This window comes from Nesoenas mayeri, assembly GCF_963082525.1.
Source record: "Nesoenas mayeri genome assembly, chromosome: 19".
Taxonomy (NCBI): Eukaryota; Metazoa; Chordata; class Aves; order Columbiformes; family Columbidae; genus Nesoenas; species Nesoenas mayeri.
In genome coordinates this window covers 12,387,775-12,402,760 of record NC_137568.1, presented here as the reverse complement: position 1 = coordinate 12,402,760, position 14,986 = coordinate 12,387,775, and the positions used below count along the sequence as shown (strand labels likewise).

Below are 14,986 nucleotides of genomic sequence, written 5' to 3'. Positions count from 1 at the left end.
AGTCTGAAGGGAACTGTGTTCGGGGACAAAAATATTAATAATTCACTTTCTCTAGTGCTCTAAAGCATCTAACCGCGGGCGGCGACACGCGGCCCGCCAACCCGCCGGCACTGCAGGACTGGCAACGGGGGGGATGATTCTTCTGGTTTAAGTGGGTGGGGGAACAGAATCAAGCGACCAGACAAAATGAAAACGGATTCTCAGCTCAGTCCCATCTCCCACAACGGCTACGACAACTCTATTAAAGTGCATTTCAGTATCACTCCTCTCGGAATCTTACACACACAAACCTCCTCTTCCCTCATAAGAAAAGGTAATTCAAGTTAATACTCCACTAGAACAGTTTTAGCCTTTTTATGGATTTCTGCTTTTCCCCACTCCGACTCTGTAACAACATCATATCTTTTCGTTAGACTGGAAACACCCCATCCCCAACAATACTGTAAATTCAAGTGCTCACTTCAACTGTCAAGGGCAACAGTTCTGGATACAGCACACTTGATTGTACAAGCAACACCTTATATCACAATCAAGAAATCAGGGCACACTGCCCTCCGAGGGAGCAGCACGGCCCCCTCCACCATCCATAGCATCATAGGAAAAATAACAGCTTAAAAAAACCCAGACCATAATGAGCTGTGAACATCGTTCGTTATGCACACCGGCTCCTGCAACAGATGCGGGAACTCTGTGAGTTCTCAGTTTTATTGTCCTTTCCAAGAGCAACTGAGCAGTCACTGTTGTCTCCATTTAAATAAAACAACTCAGAGTTGAAATATATATAGATATATATATAAGCATTTTTTCTTAAATAACATATTTACATCTAATAGAAAATATAACTCTAGAGATAATCTTTCCAACGAAATGTAAGACATGGAAAACAAAAAAAAAACAAAACCAAAAAGAATGAGTTAATGGGTTTGTGACAGTTTCTAAATCCTTTCCAGGAAAAAAAAAAAGAAAAAAAAAGAAAAAAAAAGCAAAGCGGGGGCCCCCGAGCTCTACCCAAGCTGCTGTCGGGAGGCGAGCGAGGAAAATCCAGCACCACCTCGGCCAAACTCATCGCTTCTCTTTAAAGAATCCTTGGTCCGTGCTGCTCTCCTTGATGGTGACGGTCAAAAAGTTAGAGGTCACATCAGTTACCACCACCTTCTCCAGGTTGTTGAGGGAGGGGCTCCAGGACTCCTCCTCGGGGTCCCCCAGGATCCTGGACACGGGGATCCTGGCGATGAGGGACGGCCGCCCCGCCTGGCCCCCCACGCCGTCGCGGTACAGGCCGCCCACGGCGCCCGGGCTCACGGCGCCGTGCAGGAGCTTGGGCCCGCCGGGGTCCAGCCCCCCCTGGCCCTTGGGGTCCAGAAAGTCCGCGCGGTGCTTGGCCAGCCGGGGCGGGTACGTCTCGGCGGCTCCCAGCTTGGCACCCACCTCGGCCCGGTTGGGGCCGGGCAGCGCGCTGGGGAGGTCGGGGTCCTGCCGCCTGGCCAGCTGGATGACACTGTGTCCCGAGCCAAACTTGGCCGCCCCCGCTGCCGCCTCCTCCATCTTCCTGGCCTTCAGGTAGTCCCCCACCTTGTCCCCCGGGTCCCCCAGTTTCCTCTTGGAGGCATCCAGAGTCTCCGCCAGGTCCTTGTAAAGCTCCTTCCTGGGCTTCGGGCCTCTCTTTTTGGGGGTCTCGCCGGGTTTCTCCTCCACGCGGATCACCCGGTCGCGGATGCTGTCTGCCTTGGGGGTGCTGGTGCTGGAGCTGCTCTGGGGAGCCAGGGCTATGTTTCTTAGTCCTTCCCTAGCCCGGGACGTGGAGCCCAGCTCCTGGGGGGACCTGCCGGGATACGGCACCCGGATCCCCCTGGAAGAGTCACTGCGGAATTCATAGGTTTTGGCTTTTGCTTTTGCCTGGGCCTGCAAAGAAGATAAATCAACCAGTGACTTTATTATCCTGCCATCCAGCTGCATAATTACAACTTACAAGACAAGAGGCCGCCTTCGCGAGGAGCATCCTCCACGGGCACCGAGAGGGACGCGCTCCCCCGCGGCTCGCAGCCCTGGCCGGCACAGGCCACCAGCCTCCTTACCTTCAGCAGGAAGGTTTTGGGCTTGGGGCCTCGCTTTTTGGGCCCGTAAAGCTCCATTTCTCGCTCCCTAGAGGTGTTAGAAAAACCAAAGCTTCAATTCAGCATAGCTACGAGACAGCAACATATTTACAAGCACAACAACTACTGCTAGCAAAGGCCTTGTACCTTTCCTCAAAGGCTGCGAGCAGACGGGCATCCAGGATGTTTTCCTCGGGTTCCCAAGTGCTGTACCTGGGGGGGGCACAGAGAGAGGGAATGGCATGAGAACCCAGAAACACAAAAAATAAATCAAATTAAGAATACGAGGCATAAAGGAAAGGACTCAAGTTTCCTTTCCACTACAATGGAGAGCCAGGCTGCAGCGAGCCACCTCCTCCCAGCTCCTGGCTGCAGAACCCTACGGACAAACGGCCGACTTACTTCTGAGACCAGCCCTTCCATTTTACGAGATATTCCATGCGCCCCTGCAGATGCAAAGAGAAAAATAAATATGCATGGAGGGAAGCCGCGATAAGCGCCCGCAACAAAGATACGCCGGCAATTCCACGCGTGCAACAGACACGCGCCCGCGGCGTGTATCAAAACCACGCAAAACACGCAGGGGAGGGGGAAAGGGAGCGCGGGAGGGGGCGGGGGGAAGCAACAAAAAAAATCATAATGATTTTTTAGAAAGCCGCAGGGGGTGCGCAGCCCGGCGGGCGGGCAGGCAGAGCGCAGACACCCGCCCCGCCGGCGGGGAGCGCCCGGGCATGCGGCGGGGAGAAAGAGCCGCCCCCAGCGGGCGCCCAGCCGCAACCGGGCCGGGGCCGGCGGGGCCGCCGCAGCGGCGGCGGGGCCGGGAAGCGGGGGTAGGGCGCGGGGCCGGGGAGGGGGCGCGGGGCCGGCCGGGGGGGACACCTACTTTGCGGATGCGGCGCTTGAGCAGGGCCTCGGCCGCGAAGACGCGCTCCCCGACGGCCGAGAGCTCCATGTTTACGGGGCCGCTCGCAGCACACAGGCAGCCGCCAGCGCAGCCCAGACCATAATACTCCGCCCGCTGACGTCAGCGCCGCGGCCCCCCCCCCCCCCCCGCCGCCCCCCCGCACTTGTTGCTGGCGGAGCGGGTGGAATATTCCGCCCGCGCCGCATTGGCTCGCGCCGCCGCCCCGCCCCGCGACGTGCGCAGCGTCCCGATGAGCGGGGGCGGGGCCGCGCGGGGGGGCGGAGGGGGCGGGATGCCACGCCCAGCCACGCCCTCCAGGCCACGCCCCTCTCGGGCAGGGAGGGGTGCGGCCCCGGCGAAGCGGGGGGCGCGGCGGAGGCTGCAGGGGGGACCGGAGCACAAAGGCGCCCCGGGAGCGCGGGGAGGCGCTGCCGCCGCCAGCTCCCGCGGCCCCGGGGACGGGGCGGGCCGGGTCCCCGCTAGCACCTGGTGGCCTGGCCCGGTTGCCGGTGCTCGGACAAAGGGACCGCTGTCAGAGGCGGGAGCGCTCGCGCACAAACCGGCCCGACCACCGTGGGTCACCGCCGCCCGGTTGTGACGACCGTCAACGGAGGGACAGCGGTCCCGCGAGCCGCTCGGCGCCGCTGCTCCTGCGGGACTGCGAATCCTTCCCGGCGGCGCGGACAGTACCGCACGCCGGAGCTCAGCGCCTCCGGTTTCATCGCGCCGGCAGCCTCCGGCTCTGCTCGCCGGGGGGCGGAGGAGTGGCCCCACGCGGGATATGTTCCCTCCTCGTGTGACGTGTCAGCAGAGCGGCGGGAGTGCGCGGGTCGCACTGAGGGGCTGCCAGCCGGTACCGGGACCCCCGGCCTGCTTCTGCCGCTCGCCCCGTCGCACGGCGTCTCGCCCGGGAGCCGTCCCCTTCTCCTGCAGCGACTCCTTCACCAAGGCGGCCACAGGAGACCGAGGCACGCGCGTCGGGTCGGCAGGTCCAGCCCCGGGGGCCCAGAGTTCCCAAGTGACGGGTCCCCCGCCCGCAGCCGAACGAGGTCCCAAACCGCCCCCCCCGCCCTTCGTGGGGGGCTCCGAGGGGGCCCAGAAGCACTTCAGCCCGTCCCGCGGACTGAGGCCGTTCCCGAGCCCGGGGGCAGCAGAACCGCCCGGGGCTGCCCCGCGAGTGGGACCCGCAGCACCACGGCCCGGTGCTGAGTGGGCGTCTGAGGCCTCGTCCACGCGGGACGAGGCCAGGCGAGGCCTCTCCGTGGAGCTTCCCCCACCCCCCTCCGCCTCCCACTTTCGTCTGCTAAGGAGTTCGAAGCCGAGGGGGAGCTGGCCTCGGCGGTCTCCGCGCTCACGCGTGAGACCCCACGGACGACTCGCGGGGTGCGTGGGCCTGGTCCTCGCCGGCAGAGCCCTCCCTCCCTCGGCCGCTGGCCGAGGTGAAACCGCGCTCACGGAAGGAGGCGAAAGATTTCCACCCCGCGCCTTCCGTGGGCTCCTTGCCCCACGCCTCCAGCCCCGCGGGTTTTGCTCGGCGTGGAGAGCGGCGCGGGTGCGGAGGGGCCAGATGTGGGGAGCGCACCCCCCACGCTCTCTGGGTCTCCGGAGAGCGGCGTCCGGGGGAGTTTTTCGTTAAGGTCGAATTAATCGTTGTTAATTAAGGCAGGTCGCGGGGCGGCTGCTGAATTGGCGTGGACGTGGTCGCCCGGATCCCGCTCCAGGAAAGGTGTCGCGCAGAAAAGACACCCGAGCGGACGGTGCGCAACGCCCGGCCGGGGAGCCGAGAGACCGGGGGGTGGTGGATCGTCCTCCCGGGCCCGGCGATGCCGCCGCCCCCGCCTCGCTCTGCTGCTCGGGACTCCCCGGATAGCGTCCGCAGAGGCGCAGCGGGGCCGAGCGGGGACCATCCCCGTGGCCACGGGGGTCCTACAGTCCGGGGAGCGGGGTGTTTGCCCCGCACCTTCGCTGCCGGTGTCGCCGCTGCAGGTGGAAAGCATGGGCTTGCGGCCGAACCCCCCGCACCGATGCTGCACGAAAGCCCTGAAGGGCTGTGGAGCTCCCGGCTGAGCAGCCGCTTCTGCCCCGTCGCCTGCGCGGAGCTACACGTCTCCGCGGAGCCCCATGGCCACGCGTGGGGGAGAGAGGGAAGAGGCGGCAGCTGTAGCTGCCTCCCGAGCGGCCGTCAGAGCAGGGAATCGGTCCATCCTCCGCCGTGACCCACGAGGGACCCGCGTGGGGTTTGGCTCCCCGTTGCAGTGCGGGGGGGCAGAGAGAAGGAGAGACGCAAACGAGAACGGCGCGGGGAAAGCAGCGGAGAGTAACCACCGCTGCGTGGGGGTCCAGCTGGAGCCCCCGAGCCGTGGGCGAGCCAGGGCCAGAACTGTGGTGGGTCGTGGGGGTCTTGGCCCGGAAGGAGAAGCGGGACGGAGCCGCCCCGGCGCCGCGGAACGAGACAGCGGCGGGCGGGTCCGTTCCCCACTCTCCTGGGCAATTCTTCCCGCTACTGGAGGGGGCCCGAGACCCCCTCGCCCGGGGCCGGCGGCGCTGCGGGAGCCCCTCCCGCCCGGCCGAGACATCGGCAACAGGAGCGAGCCCGAACACGGGCCACCCCCCACGCTCCCCAGGTCAACGGCAGAAGCTGCCTGGCCGCCCCACGGGCTCTCGGCCGGAGGGAGCCGCTCGCCCCTGTGTACCCTCCGCCCCCGGCGGCCCCGTCCGGCCCCGGCTCTGCCCCGGGGTCCCGGGGCTCAGGGCTGACTCGGGGACGGTCCGGCCCAGCGCAGGCGTGTGCCGCCGCTGCAAACACCGTTTCCGCACATTTGACCCCAAATCCGCCTCTCGGTCGCGGGATCTGCGCTCCCCCAGCCCGGACTCGTGCGATGAGCTCCTCCGGGCTCAGCCGGCCGCCGCGGAGCAGAGTGTCCGGCTCCCCCCTCGTTTCTCGCTGTGCGGGGGCTTCCACGGCTGTGAGCTTTGCAACGAAACCGGGGAGCTACTGCCCTTCCTGGGGCCGCGCGTGGGAGCGACGGGGCGAGCGCGCGTATCCGAGCGCGGCTGAGCCGGGGGCGGCGGCGGGGCGGGGGGCAGCTGGCTCCAACCCAACCGCCGGTACGGCGGGTCTCCGCGCCGCAGCCGGGCTCTTCCCCGCGGCTTCCCGTGCGCTCCGGTGACGATTCTGCTACACCCCACGGATACACGCGCCCGGGACGGCTAGAATCCAGCTCAGCTCCCGGTCCTGCTCGTTTCCCCGAGCGGCCGAAGATGTCGGTGCCGGTCGAAGACAAGTCTACGCCATGGTCGCTTTCCCCTATGTCCCCTTCGCCTGGGCGACCCGAGCACAGCTCCAGTGCTGCGATCATGGGGGGACAACGGGGACAGACCAAGCCGGCCCCTCGGCAGAGTCCCAGCGTTTGTGAATCCCCGAGCGGACTCTGCGGCCGGGGCGGAATTGGTGTCCCGGGAGCGTTGTCCTGCAGCGCGGCCGGGCTGTGGGTATCGGCGGGCACGGCAGAGCGCGGCCCGGAGCTCCCTTCCACGCGAGCTCCCTCACGTGCATGTACACCCCGCAACCCCCAGGCGACCAGTCCGGGGTTCCCGCCCTCGCCGCCCGCTTCTGCTTCGGGCTTCTCCCGGCTCGGTCCCGTTCCCGAGCCGGGCGGGAAAACAATTCCCTCCACCGGCAGCTGAACGTAGCCGGGATGAGCTTCGGGATAAATTCACGCCCCCCGGTCCGGTGTCGGGCTGTCCAGGCGGGACGGGCGCGGATCCAGGGACCCCACGGCACTGACGGCCCCCGCCAGCCCCCGGTTCTGCCCCGGGCTGGGGGCAGCGCGGCCGCCGGCACGCTGCCTTTTCGTTTCCGAGCAGCTCGTGGCGAAGCCGGGAGCCAACGACTGGCCCCGAGCTGCGGCACCTGCACCCCATTCGGAAATGGGCAGCCCAGGCAGGACCGCCCCACCCGGGACCGTGGGCGTGGCCAGAGACGAGGCCATAAATGGAGCTGCGGTCACACGTGGGCTCGCTACAGGCGGGACCGCCTGGTCCGAGTTTCCAACCTCTTTCCCCCGGGACACGGCGCTGCCGTGCGCCCTGACCCTCGGCATCCCCCGGTGCCGCCGAGGTTGCTGCCCGGAGCGTGGTGGCATTCCGGTCCGGAAGGGGGATCTCAAGGGGTGCCCGGACTGCGGTGCCCTCGCGGGGCTGCTCCTTCTCACTCCCACCAGCCCAAGAATTCTCGTGCGATAAAGTTTTGATGTCGACGTGTTTGACATCGAAGCCTTCCTCCCCGTCTTCCTCGAGCTCCGACCAAAGCCCTCCCTGTCCCGCTGCCCGGTGCTGCTGTCGTTCTCCCGGGGCTCGGGATGGAGCAGCCACTACAGCGCTCGGTCCCCTGCGGGACACGCTCCGCGGAGCCTCCGTGTCTGGGGATCCCTCCTGGGCTGCGCTGGCCAGACCACACCGAAAACCCTGGCTCGGTCCGGGGCATTGGGGTTCTGGGCAGGGCCGCTTCCCCCTGCCCCGATGGTCGTTATCTCCCTGTTGCCAGGTCATGGGCAGCCGGCGAGGGCACCGCTCTGCGGGGGTGCAGCCACCGCCGCGGCCGGTCCGGGGCCGGACCCACCCTCGCTGCAGGATCGAGCCGAGCATCCTCCTTGGTGCAGCCGACCCCGGGCCGGCGGTGCTGAAGGACAGGGGACTGAACCCCGCCTGCCACCCTCCGACCCGGCCCGGCTACCGGGGGCGAGTGCGGGGAACGGCGGGCGCGGCCCAGACTCGTCTCCAGGGTGCCGTACGGCAACGCGACGCTTCCCGGCGCGGCCCCGCCGGCCCGATTAATTCCAGGTGCTTTCCATAGGTGGCACCGTCCTACTGGAAATGGCAGCTGCGTCCGCCGCGCAGCCTGCGGTGCTCCCGCCGCCCCCGTGGGACACTGCCGCCCCCTCCGCCCCGGGAAGCCTCCCCGCACCGCGGGCTTCAGGAGGGCGAAGCGCCCGCAGGAGGTGCCGGGGCGGTGCGGGGGATATCCACTCCACGGCAGACGCCGTCCTGCCCCGGACCACACGCCCGCGAACTATCCGAGAGTGTCCAGCGTCGACACTACGAGTGGGAGCCGCCCCACGCATATCCCCACAGCCACTGTTACAGCCCCTCCAGCAGCGCACGGAGCGGAGGGCGAGCTCCGAGCACACACCTTGCTCCTGCAAGGTTGAGCGGCAGAGTCCTCTCCCGCGTCCCACTGCCGAGAGCGCCCGCGGGGAGCCCTGAGCTCCCACGCCAAAGCTCCCACTCCCTGTTTTCCAGGAGTGCCGACACTCAGGGAGAGTCGCTCGTCGCCTTCGGCCCCGGGGCTGCCCGTCCGCAGCTCCGCGGGTTGCACCGAAATCCCCGCGCGAGGAAAAGGCTGCGCCCGGGGGCGAGGCGGGGGGGTCGCCGCTTTATCGCCCCGCTCCAGGCTGCGAGCACTCTGCACAAAAGACCTTTTGTTTCCGGGGTTCCTGAATTTGCTGATTATCTGTAGGAACATAAACACGAGATGTTTGGAGAGCGGGGAGAAGGAGGAACCGACCCAAGAACTACGTCGGGCGCTTAAACCCAAATGTTTTTGGAAGAACCCTCCTGTCTAACCAATGCGGGTCCGTCCCGGCCACGCTGCTGTCCGTGTCGGTGTCGCGCTGCTTGGCCCGCAAGGACGGCAGAAAGATGAACCTGCTCCCTCGCGGCTCCGTCTGCAGAGGCCACGGAAGCGCCACGAGTGGGTAGGGACCACCCGACGGCCCCACCGGGGCAGGACGGACCGCGCTGCCGGTCCCAGCGGCGCCGGTGGCGGCTGTCCGCGCCGGGGAAGATCTCAGCGGGGATATATGTGGCAAATGACATGACAAGGGGTGCGACGGGAACGGCCTGGCCCGGCCATTGCCCCGTCCTCGCCGCTGCCCCGCTCGCGCGCGGCCCCGCCACTCCGCTTTTAACAAAAGCAATTAGAGATGAAACGCGGTCCATTTGCATTCCATCTAATGACCGGCGGCGGCTTCCCCCGGGCGGGGGCGGCATCTGCGGCGGGCCCGGCCCGGTCCCTCTTCCCTCTCCTCCCCGCCCCGCCCCGTCCCGCCCCTCCCACCGCCCTGGCCCCGCCCACTCCGCACAAGGTAGATGCTCTATTTAGGTTCATGCCCTTATATGGCGATGAGCGCGGCGCCCCGCGGACGGCGCGCACCATATAAGGAAGCGGTACCAGAGCCCGGGGTGAGCTGGTGAGCGCTCATTGGCCCGGCGGTATCGCAGCAACCGGCTCTCGCGAGTGGAACGGTCCCGCGCCCCCCGGGGACGGAGCTGACACCTCCGCTCCCACGGGTGACCCCTGACGGGACCTCCCTCCGTGTGCCTCCTTGCCGGGACCCCTCCGCCTCCCTCGAGCCCCGGCGCCACCTCGCTGTCCGTTCCCGCTCGGGGGTCCCTGCTGGGCCGTCCCGCCGCACGCTGCGGGAGGAGGGGGCGCAGAGCCGTCTTCCGTGGATACCGACCGCACGCAGAAGCGCAGGGCGCTCCCGAAATGCGGCGGGACCACCGGTCCCTGCCCTGTCTCGGTGGCTGCAACGAGGGTCAGGCAGGAGATCCGGTCCGTTCCACCCGCGGTGGAGCGCCCGGCGCGGCAAAACGCCTTCCCATGTCCACCCGCCACGGTGCGGACCGGCAGCGACAGCCTGTCCCAACCCCCGGGCCGCTCTCCCGTGAGGGGAAGGTCGCCCCAGCCCCGCTCTCGCACTCGCGTTTTTGGGACGCCCTCTCAACCGCGAAAACCACCGGCGGGGAGCGAACCGCTGGGTACGCGAGAGAGAGGCATCGCAGCCGCCAGCCGCGCACCCACGCGCGCCCGCTCCAGCCCCACGGACAGGCGCCGGGGGGCGGCCGCCGTAGCGAGCCGGGGGCTGCGACACGGCACAGGGCAGAGGAGTCGAGTTTTCGTTGCGGTCTCGCAGCGGAGCCGCTGCTGTGCCCGAGCCGCGTCCCCCCGCCCACGGTCCCGTCTCGGTTTTATTCTGTTTATGTTTTATTTTACACCGACCGCAAAACCGGGCATTGCGGGAACGGCTGAGCGGAGCGGGGCACCTCCGGCGAGGCGGGTCAGGGAGGGACGGGGCCAGCCCCTCCGCCGCGCTGCTCCCGGGCTCGGAGCCGCTCTGCCCTCTGCCTCGGCGGGCACCGGGCGGGGGCGGCCGGCACGTGCTGTCCCGGTGCCGGGGAGGGCCGGGCGCGATCGGGCAGGCTGACCCGCGCCCCCCGCCGCGCCGCAGGTGAGGCCCCGCCGGGGAGGCTCCGCGCCTGTCACCGGGCCCCGCCGCGGGCTTCGCTCCGGCCGCCCCCCGCGCCTCCTGTCCGGGGCTCCCCGGGGGAAGTGCGGCCGGCGGGGAGGGCTGCGACGCTTCCTTGCCGTGTCTCCCCCCCACCATGGCAGGATTCAGCGGGCTCCGCCGAGCAGCCATTTTCTGCAGCTGCTTCTCCACCGGAGCTCTGCCGGGCGGTGGGGCCAGGCGGCGGCACAGCCCGGGGGGCGGCCATGCCCCGCTGTCTGCCGCCGGCACGGACGTCCCGAGCCCGGCCAGGCGGTGCCGGGGGTCGGCGGGGCTGCGCTGCAGGGCTCGCCGTGACAATCCCACCGGTTCCCCGCCATTTTGTTACCGTGCTGGCGTTTTCCCAAAGCAGAGACAGAGCGGGAGCCTTGGGAACGGGCCCCCGTTGTGCCGGGGCGGGTTGCCCCTCCGGCCCGGGACCCCGGTCCCCTCCGCCCGCGCGGCGCCGCACCTGGCAGCGGGGCAGGTCCCGGGACGCCCGGCCGCCGGCGGCTCCTTTGCACCGGGGTCGCCCCGCTCCCCTTTGCGACCCGCGAGTCGTGGCTGTCTGGGTCCACGCAGGACGCGGTCACGCGGGGCTAGCACATGTCTCTGGGTCGCTGTCCCCAGGCGAGGGAGTCCGTAGTGCAATCACCAGCCTCCCTTCCTGATGGGCCGGGGTCCCGGGGCTGGTCGCCTCCCTCCGCCCTCCCCACGGGCAGCGCAAGTGCCTCGACGACCGTGGGGACCGTACTGCCGGGGAGGGTCCCTCCCGGGGCCGGACCGTCCGGTGCAGCTCTGTTCAGCCCTGCCCGGTCCAGGCGGCGGCATCGACTCCCCGCAGGACCAACCCAAACGCCCTCGCGGGAAGCCCATGGGCACGGCTCCGGTTAGCATGTGGTCCACACGAGTCCGGGCGGCCTGGCGGGGCGGGCAGCATGGCCAGCCAGGCGCGGGGGGCGGCGCGGGGGAGAGAGGCAGCCGAGACACACCGCGGGGTTGTGCCGGGGGTGCGGGTCCGGCTGGGCAGGACGGCGGCTGCCCCGACGGCGTGGGCCGGTCCCTCCATCCGCGTGGGGTTGATGAACGTCGACGACAGACCCCGACTAGGGGACGCAGTGTGGTGGGTGCGTGTCCCCCGCCTCACAGCTGCATTCCAGGGCCGGGGGGGTACGACGTGGAAGACCCGAGGGCGGTGGCGGCGGAAGATGCCCCGTGCAAGCGGCAGTGGAGCACGATGGGGTCGGTCCTTGCCCCGTGCTGGGCCTCAGGAGCCGAGCGGCGGCGGAGGGAGGAGAAGGGAGCGGGGAAGGAGCGGGCTCCTGCAGTGCTGCAATGCAGCTCCGCGCCGAGAGTCGAGCCCGCCGGCCCGGCAGCGCTCGCCGCCCCACCACTGCTGCAATGCGGGTGTGGGCACCGCGCAGCGCGGGCCGGGCCGAACCGGACCGGGCCGGGCCGGGCATCCCGTTCCCCGCCGGGCCGCCCCCCGTCCCGGTTGCGCCGGGTTTTGGCTCTTCCCCGCTTCCTCGCCCCTGTTTCGTTTTCCTCCCGCTCCTGCCGGCAGCGCAGGACGTTTCCTCCCGCGGCTGCACGCAGCCTCGGGTCCTCCCGTTCGCCCTGTGTATGCCGAGGTGGGGGGGCTCATCCACGGGCCACCCCAGCAGGTCACCCGGTCTCTCCCAACTTCTCGGCTTCCCGCTGCGGCTCCCCCGACGCCGGGATCGCTGCGGAGCGCTGATCCGCTCCAGATTCTCCTGGGGGAAATTCCCCCTTCCCTACGTTACCTCCGCGCCGTCTCCGGGGGACCCCCACCCTCGCCATCCTATGAATCGGTTCTTCGCCCCGTTCCCGCTCCCCCCTCCCGCGGTCCCGCTGCAAACAGGGTTGCAAGTCCCACGCGGGACACCGGGCGGGGGGGTCCCACCTCTGCTCCTCTTCCCCGCGGGTGGCATCTGGCCCTGGGACACACAGCGCCGGGAAGGAGGAGCCCGAGGGGTCGGTGCGTGGTTTGTGCGGGCACGACTGCCAGTGAGACACTCGAGTGACCTCCAGAGAAGGACTTAATCTCATAAAAATCACAGATTATAAAGATACAAACCAGGTAGGGCAAGACGGATGTCAGGGGTGCACAAAATATCGGGGTGCGGGACGGGGGCGTTTTGAGACTGGGGGACCATTATAATCACCCACTGCCCGTCCCTGTCCCACAGGCTGTGGATTCTATGCCTTGCATTTCTGAATCCTGCTGTAGCAGCCTGAGGCTGAATGGCAGCGAATCTCTCAAAGCGATGCCAAGCAGCCTCGATTTTTGCCCTCCCACCTGGATTATTTCCTGACGCGGTGAAAATGGCACCGCATTCCAGCTCCAGCTACTGCTGGTGCGGACTTCAGCCGCTGGATCCTCGTGTGTCTTCATTTACTAGATGAAAGCTCAGCTGATTTCCTGAATTTCTTCCCTGTGTAGAGGTTTACGAGCTGATCAAAACGTCCTTAACCTTCCCTCGGAGACGCCAAGCCGCCCCAGTGCCCCCGGCTCCGCGGGCTCTCCACGCCCTCACGCCATCCCTCTGCCTCTTTTCCAACTCCTCTCCGATATTTCAATATCTCTTTTGAGCTACCGGAGACTGTGCTACACGCGAGAGCGGGCTCACCAGTGCCACACACCGAGGCAGTACCGCCAGCCTGCTCTGCCTTCCATTTCCCCTGCAAACACGAAGAATCCTCCCCGCTGGCGGTGCTGTCCCTGTCCCCTGCCCTGCCCCCGGCCCCGTGTGACAGCGCTCCGCGGAGGGCACGGCTGGAGCCGGTGCCCGGCGGGGCCGAGAGAGCGGCGGGAGGCGATGGCCCTTGCCCCGGAGGTCTGCGTTCGAGCTCCTCCGGGCAGGCTGCTCCCCGAAGAGGGGCGGGGAAGGGGACAGAGCCCTCCCTGACCGCAAGCCCCGCACCGGGAGAGCGGCTCCCGGCCGGAAGCCCCGCTCCTCCGAGCAGGTTCAGCCCTTGGCTCCTCCTGCCCGTGCTCCCTCGCCACTTGCCAGCCCACCTCTCACCGCGTGGGGGGACGTCCCGTGGCCCCCGAGGGATGCTTCAGCCCTACGACCCCGCACCAAACGGCACCACGATGCGGCTGCCCCTCCTGTTACCGCATCGTTTTGTGATGCAGCATCTCCCAGTGCACAGTCCCAGACCCTTCCGTGCAGATTCCCCGTGCCTTGGAAAAGCGGCTCGCACCGAGCCGTGCTCAGCACCCCGCCTGCCCACTCTCCCCAGCCCACGCCCTCGAGGGTGCGGGTATTTACGGCCTCTCTGTGCCTCCTCCCTTCTCGGCGTTTTGCTCCCCGAGCACACGGGATGTTGCACCATGCAGCAAATCCTCAGTTACGGGGAACAGAGGTGCGCAAGACAAAGGTAAAATTGCTTTTCCAGGAAAACAAAAAAAGAGTTAAGCCTGTTAGTCTGACACCAGAAAAGACAATGCCACGTCCAGGACTTATCTGTCACACACTCAGGCGGGAGATGGAAGGAATTCTTGTGATAATGCTCGTCTCTGCTCAGCCGTTGCTGCTGAACCACAAATTGCTGCTTGCAGCACAAACTATGGAAATGTGATACATTAGATTAGATGTCTTCTTGTTGGGTCTCTGCACTGCGTTTGCTAGGAGTTATTTCTGAGTCCTGAGAGTTAAAGCATCTTCAAGAAGCAGAGCATCAAACACGGGAAAAGTGGGTCTGCTTCAGGTTGCAGAAGGAGAAAAATGAAAAACATCAGGAAAGCAGATACTGTGGAGCGAGTGAAGAATTTTTCAAAGCAGAGAGGGACACCCAGGGAGGGCTCTTCCCACCTCGGGTTAAAAATGGCTCAGGGTCAGGTTGAGCCCTTAAACTCCAGATAAGACACCATTCCGCCAGCCAGCCGGGGAGTCGCGGCACCTCGGGTGTCTGAGCACCACACCGCCTGCTCTGCACAGCCCACCGTGCACCTCCCTGCTTCATCTTTTGCTGGCGACTTCATGTGCCAGAGGACGCAGGCGGAGGAAGGAGAGTGTCACGGCTGGACCCCACGCACGCAGAGGGCAGCGGCTGTAAAATACATTCCTGATGATAAAATGACTGTCTGGCTCGCACCGGACTGCAAATGGATGGGTACATGGAGGGACAACGTTTTTCAAGCCATGTGCAAATACTAACATATGCGAAAATTAACGTTTACTAGCATATGTGAAAATTACCATTTATTTTGTGCTTTGAGATGCTTCAGTGGCTCCCTGATACTGCACAAACCTTCTCTGTTCAAAGCTTATATTTGATATTTAAAAGAACCTGAACCTCCATTTTTTTTTTGAACCAAAATCTACATGATTTCTTTTCTCAAATCCCTGGGATGTGAGCTCCGAAAAGCCCCACGAACAGGGACCTGGGGAGCGCGTTCCCCCCGGTGGCACCCGCGGCAGGGAGGGCGTCCTCCCCTCGGGAAGCAGGAGATGGAGAAATACCAGTGCAGAGACCCAGAAATTCAGTGCCCAGAGAAGGGGAACCCCTCCCGCCAAGCTCCATTTTCCGAACCGCCGGTACCCAGGCTCACACAAAGGGCATTTTGCAGCTCCGCTGGCTGCCGGGGAGCGCTGCCCGCCGCTGCCCGCCCCCCGCGCCCGGTGCCGATCGCC

The 14,986-nt window shown here is 66.3% G+C and overlaps 1 protein-coding gene across 2 annotated transcripts; it reads right to left on the bottom strand.

The window, feature by feature from the left end:
* Positions 1-689: 689 nt before the first annotated feature.
* Positions 690-3,111, bottom strand: CBX8 (chromobox 8). Of its 2 annotated transcripts, none has more exons than XM_080356538.1 (5): positions 2,977-3,111; positions 2,496-2,539; positions 2,241-2,306; positions 2,076-2,166; positions 690-1,902 (listed from the first exon to the last, which is right to left on the bottom strand). In XM_080356538.1, exons 1-5 carry the CDS (start codon positions 3,043-3,045, stop codon positions 1,063-1,065), a joined length of 1,110 nt encoding a protein of 369 aa, XP_080212664.1. In that variant the 5' UTR covers positions 3,046-3,111; the 3' UTR covers positions 690-1,062. The 2 variants fall into 2 exon arrangements, with proteins under 2 accessions (XP_080212664.1, XP_080212665.1); XM_080356539.1 differs by having other exon boundaries at positions 2,076-2,142.
* Between the last annotated feature and the right edge of the window lie 11,875 nt (positions 3,112-14,986).

Bases quoted from the DNA above. Each gene is read 5' to 3' on its own strand.
- CBX8 (XM_080356538.1), bottom strand. From the start codon at position 3,045: ATGGAGCTCTCGGCCGTCGGGGAGCGCGTCTTCGCGGCCGAGGCCCTG. The intron at 2,307-2,495 runs GTAAGTCGGCCG...TGCCCCCCCCAG, and splicing joins TGGAAGGGCTGGTCTCAGAA to GTACAGCACTTGGGAACCCG. The intron at 1,903-2,075 runs GTAAGGAGGCTG...TCTTCTTTGCAG, and splicing joins CCAAAACCTTCCTGCTGAAG to GCCCAGGCAAAAGCAAAAGC.